This window comes from Xyrauchen texanus, chromosome 6 (genome assembly GCF_025860055.1).
Source record: "Xyrauchen texanus isolate HMW12.3.18 chromosome 6, RBS_HiC_50CHRs, whole genome shotgun sequence".
In the NCBI taxonomy this organism is placed as follows: Eukaryota; Metazoa; Chordata; class Actinopteri; order Cypriniformes; family Catostomidae; genus Xyrauchen; species Xyrauchen texanus.
The window spans coordinates 35,489,176-35,495,175 of record NC_068281.1 but is presented as its reverse complement, the minus strand read 5'-3'; the positions used below and the strand labels follow the sequence as shown (position 1 = coordinate 35,495,175).

General features: G+C 35.6%; 1 protein-coding gene across 1 annotated transcript in view; it reads right to left on the bottom strand.

The window, feature by feature from the left end:
- The window catches only part of LOC127644607 (alpha-N-acetylgalactosaminide alpha-2,6-sialyltransferase 5-like), a 74,724-nt gene continuing 68,724 nt past the window's right edge, over positions 1-6,000 (bottom strand). The window contains exons 4-5 of the mRNA XM_052127870.1: positions 5,748-5,855; positions 1-2,854 (exon numbers count right to left, since the gene is read on the bottom strand). Coding sequence (XP_051983830.1) covers positions 2,608-2,854; positions 5,748-5,855 — 355 coding nt within the window. The 3' untranslated portion in view covers positions 1-2,607. The remainder of the gene's footprint in view (positions 2,855-5,747; positions 5,856-6,000) is intronic.

Below are 6,000 nucleotides of genomic sequence, written 5' to 3'. Positions count from 1 at the left end.
ATTAGAATCAAACGTACAGTCAAGTATCGTTTGCACCATTTATGTAATGTGAAACGATTTACATGTGCAATGTGTTTAGATGCTAACTTATCTTGCAAAAAATAAATAAAATACAAAATACAAAAAGACTTCATTAATAAATAACCGAATGAAAACATAAATAAATAAATAAAAATAGATACATGCAGTGGTGGCCAAAAATATTGGCACCCTTGGTAAATATGAGCAAAGAAGGCTGTGAAAAATATGTCTTGATATTTCATTCAATGGATATCAATCAATTGTAAACACAACACAAGTTTTATCAAAACATACATATTTTTATCAAATATATGTGTGGCACAATTATTGGCACTCTTTTATTCAATAGTTTGTGCAATCTCCCTTTGCCAACAGCTCTGAGTCTTCTCCTATGATGCATAATGAGGTTGGAGGACACATGGAAAGTGATCTGAGACATTCCTCCATACAGAATATCTGCAGATCCTTCGAAATCTGAGGTCCACATGGTGGACTCTTCTCTTCATTTCACCCCACAGGTTTTCTATGGGGTTCAGATCAGGAGATTGGGATGACCATGGCAGAACCTTGATTTTGTGGTCAGTGAACCATTTTTGTGTTGATTTTGATGTGTGTTTTGGATCATTGTCTTGCTGGAAGATCCAACCAGGGCCCATTTTAAGCTTTCTGGCTCAGGCAGTCAGGTTTAGATTTTTTTATTTGTTGGTATATGATAGAGTCCATGATGCCATGTATCCGAACAAAATGTCCAGGACCTTTGGCATAAAAACTGGCCCCACAATGTTATAGATCCACCACCATATTTAACCGTGGGCATTGGATACTTCATCTCTGTGTGCACCAAACCCATCTCTGGTATTTGCTGCCAAAAAGTTATCATTTTGTTTTATCTGACCATAGAACCCGGTCGCATTTGAAGTTCTAGTAGTGTCTGAAAAACTGAAGATGCTTGAATTTGTTGTTGGATGAGAGCAGAGGCTTTTTTTTTTAAACCCTCCCATACAACTTGTGGTGATGTAGGTGATATCTGATATTTTTGATAGACTTTCTGACCCCAAGACCCAACAATTTTTGCAGTTCTCCAGCTGTGATCCTTGGAGAATTTTTGGCCACTCAAACTATCCTCTCACTTCCGGGTCGATTCTTAAGGTCTCCGGTTGATTGGAACTTATTAATTATTGCCCTGGTGGTGGAAATGAGTATTTTCAATGCTTTAGCTATTTTCTTAAAGTAATTTTCCATTTTGTGAAGCTCAACAACCTTTTGCTGCACATCAGAACTTTATTCTTTGGTCTTACCCATTGTGATAGATGACTAAGGGAATTTGGCTTGTGTGTTACTTCATATTTATACCCCTCTGAATCAGGAAGTCATGGCTGAACAATTTCATGTTCTTAGTCACTCAGAATTTCTAGGGGTGCCAATAATTGTGCCACACATATTTAACAAAAATATATATTTTTATAAGACTTGTGTTGTGTTTGCAATTGTTTGATATCCATTATAGGATATATTTTTGTGAACATTTTGAATGAAAGATCAATACATATTTTCACAGACTTGTTTGCTCATATTTACCAAGGGCGCCGATCATTTTGGCCACCACTGTAAAAAAACAGATTTCTAAAGATAAAACAATAAAGTGCCAGTGGGGAATAGAGAAACAATTACTTTGAAATTGACCATGTTATACATTTCAGTATGAGTTTTCTTTTCTTTTTTTTTATTTTGCAATGCAAAGAGCTCTCTGGATATTATAAGGGTCATTATTACACTGGACAATATTGTGCCAATTGATTTTCCTCTAATATTATCTCCTGCTCTCTAATGTAATTACAAAATTGCTGTATTATTTAAAATCAACATGAAATCAAAATTTACCCCATTTACATTCTTTATACCATGTTTCTTGTCTTGTTGTAAGACAAGTGCTCTTCATTCAAAAGAAAAAATGGTCTTCATAATCTTTCATCAAAATGTAATAAATTGCTCCACCTCTGATCTTTTTTGTGTGCATGTGATTATTTTTCAACCTCTCCCCTCCAACCAAACTCTCATATAGAGAGAGACATTTCACTATTCACAGCTTTTCACAATCCTGTCAATTCCAGATGTTTCTCCCTGAAATACGGCACATTACGGAAGTGGGTTGCGAACACTGTTGAATGTTGACTTTAAAACCATTATTTTCCCAAGAAACATTCCAGAGCTCCTTTTTCCAGCCCAAATATTAACAAATTTTATATTTACGCTCCGCCCACTTTTCTTTCACATACTTCTTAAAACTAAAACTGACCAGTGGAACTCAATTTGATTCGAGTTTCTATTTCAAGATAACACAGATATAGTGCAGAGAGACACACACAGGCTGTTGGAATGTCTTTCATACATAAATAAACTATGAATGAGCACAAAAAATGATTTAAGCTATAGTCCTCCATTAATGTGAGAATGCCAGTATGAGTCTTCCTAAACTCAACCCTCTCCCAGTCAATCAAACATGTAAAGCTCCATCCACATGGCAACAGAAATTAGCCTGTGATTCATTTGAGGCAGTTTGAGATCTTTTGAAGGCTCTGGTTAGAATCACGTTTTCTGCGATCGAGGCGAGGCTGTGGTCACTGAGCTGTTTCTAGGTAAAGGAGGAGGGCTCCAGTCTGGCTGGTAGAAATGGATGTTGAATGTCCGAGCCCAGCTAGCGAAGACCCTCTTCTCTGTGATGAAGCGATGGTGACTGCCTCGCCGGCCACGCTCGTGGGAGATGTACATGGCACATTCGTCCGGACCCATCGGTTCATAGTAATGATATGGGACAGAGTGGTGCTGAGATTCCCTGTAGAGAACGAGAGCAGAGATTAAAATGGGGACTGTGTTGAAATTACCTTTACACAAATAAATTCCCTGATTCCCAGAATTAATATTGAGCTAGATATTAATTTTCATGGCAATTAACCTGATTTGGTTCAGAGAATAACTTGCTTCAAGGGAAATAAATTGATTTTATGTAATACATTATGGTTGCAAAATGGGCAAGGTAGGTCATGCCTCAGCAGGGAATCACAATTAATCATTTAATTTTCCACTCACTGATATTTCTTCTTATGTCTCTGGTAAACAGCAGGGGGTGCCGTGGCATTGGGTGTAGTATAACACATTATGTGTGTTTGTGTGTGTGGGGGGGTGGGGTCTGTTCAGATTAGGGCTGTCGATTTAATGCTTTAATTGAGTGCAATTAATTATATAAAAACACAAATAACAAAATTATCAATTAATCATGCCTCTGGCCCATATTGTAGCTTGAATTACCACTTTCATGTTTTTGCAAGTCAAAGTCAGCAGTGGGCAGTAAGCTTAATTTGCGACACGGAGCTGAACAGGCAACAAAACATACTGACAGCAGACATCATGAGATGAGGACACATTCTTACATTCAAACACAGCTGGACAGAGTGCAACTCTAAATGCAGGGAACATAACTAGTTTTTAAGAAGTTTCAAACAGTTTAACTTAAAATGGTGTGTTTACGTCTCAACGCAACCAAAGTGAGATGGGGCAAAAGAGTCTGTTTGAGCATGTATACATAGACGTGCCCTTAAAAAAAGTCATATATATAACCGTGCTGTCTATTTCACACATTTATTTAGAGCAATTAATTATATATAGAAAAACCTGATAAAATATTTACACAATTAATTGTGCCATCAGATGTGTACGTAAATTCCATAATAAAAGTGCACAATTTCCTACAATACAAGGAATTCAAGCTTCAAGAGAATCTTTTATACAAGCTGTGTCAATTGGTGGCAGCGTGCCTCAACAAAGCTCACAAGCAGCGCAGCCACTGAATGAGAACCGCTCACAACAGGTGCAGTGAAGAACAACAGAATACAGGAATAATAAGCTTCCACTACATTTAACTTGACACAGCACTCTAAAAATGCATGTTTATGATGCTGAATACCAGTGAGACACTCCAAACTCATCCGTCTGATGCACGCACATGTACATAGAGCGAGAATTAAAAAATAGTGCACATTGACAAACTCAATGCAAAACAAATTACTGTAGATTTGTTCAGTGATATGCAGGGGCGAAAATTTCATCAAAATGTTGGGGGGGACAATAAACATATACAATTCTCAAGAGCAATTTTTGAAGGTTTTTTTTGTTGTTGCCCCGTTTGCATTTGTATTATTTTATTTCTTAAACAATTATTTTAAGAATATATCATTATATTATTTACAATACACATATTTTAATGATATTTTAGGGGGGACAACCCTCAGATGAGGGGGTGGTTCCTGACCCCCCAGCGATTTCCTGCCTATGGTGATATGAGAATAATCCATATTATGTATTCATTATAAGCCCTACATATTATATTTATAAATATTTGAATTATTGTGCATTATTTATATGAATATTTTTTTTGGGGTGCATTCTCAGCAAATAATGATTGTATGAATCAGTATGTCATGTAATCAATTTTTGATTTTAATCAATTGACAGCCCTAATATATATATATATATATATATATGTATGTATACTGTTAAGAATTGAATTTAAAAAAAAAAATTTTTATGTGTATGTATCTACTCACATATTCAATTATTGTTATTTGGGGCCATTCTCAGTAGAGAATCTTATTATCGATTAAGAAAGTGATTTATTTAGATATGGGGTTAATTTGATTAGTAAATCTGCATATTTTATTATAATGTAATTACTTTGAATAACACATTTTTGTAATTGACAGCCCTAGTTAAAACTTTTATCTCATGTCCTCGAATACTGGTATGCTCATTGCTTTAGATCATCTTTCAAGTGGAATTTGGTATAATGTGTGATGTATGGATTTTAATATTATTTGACACATGCTAAATATTTTCACGTTTTGGAGGAAAAGTTCAATATGACACAAAATGTTGCATTGAAATTGTAATGATAATTATAGATTGTTTACATTTATGCATCTGGCAAACGCTTTTATCCAAAGCGACTTACAGTGCAATTATTACAGGGACAATTGCCCCGGAGCAACCTGGAGTTAAGTGCCTTGCTCAAGGACACAATTGAGAGTTAGAACCTGTGACCTTCTGATTAACAGCCCTGTGCTTTAGCCACTACGCCACCACCACACCACCACTCAAAACTGTTTCTGAAATAAAATGATCCAGTACTGATCAGGCAATCACACCTAATAAACCTACTCTCAGGTCATGTGAAAATCTTAACATGAATAACATTTCTGATCTTCAAACTGTCACTTTGCTGCCATGGCAAAGTTGAGCTTTCTGTCAATTGTTTCCATCATAATCAATTAGAAACGCCTCTGGAAAAATGTTTGTCATGGTGGTAATGAAAGCAGAACTGGGGACAGCGATTCTGTGTTATTGAAAAATAACAAATTGTACACATAAATATTAAATGAACAGAAAATTGCTTTCATGTGACAAAGTGAAAAGCAGTATTTTGCACATTTAAACATTTTGAAATAAACATATTATAGATGGGGTAGTTTAAATGTCTTCAATTTGATCTTTCAACACTTAGTGATTAAACGAGTGATTAAAGAGAATACATAAATTGATTAAAGAGACCATAAAGTTCAAAACCTTTTAATTTTTACTTAAAATTAGATTTGTTTTTCTATAAAAGCATCCAAGGGGACAGAAATAGTAGTATATGCTAAAATGGAAATGCAACACATTAAATTCTGACTTACCTGCAGAAATCTGGAGGCACCATGCCAAATACATTGATTCTGTCGCAAAGCTCTAAGGCAATAGTCATTGTGAACCAGCCTGTGCTTAACCAGGAGTTAGAGATTCTCCTAAAAATAGACAGAGAGAGAGAGAGAGAGAGAGAGAGAGAGAGAGAGAGAGAGAGATAGTCTGCAGTTGCATTGAAAGCAATAAGATGAATACTGAACTGTGAAGCTATAGTTAACATTCCAGAGGACAATGCCATTAGAAATT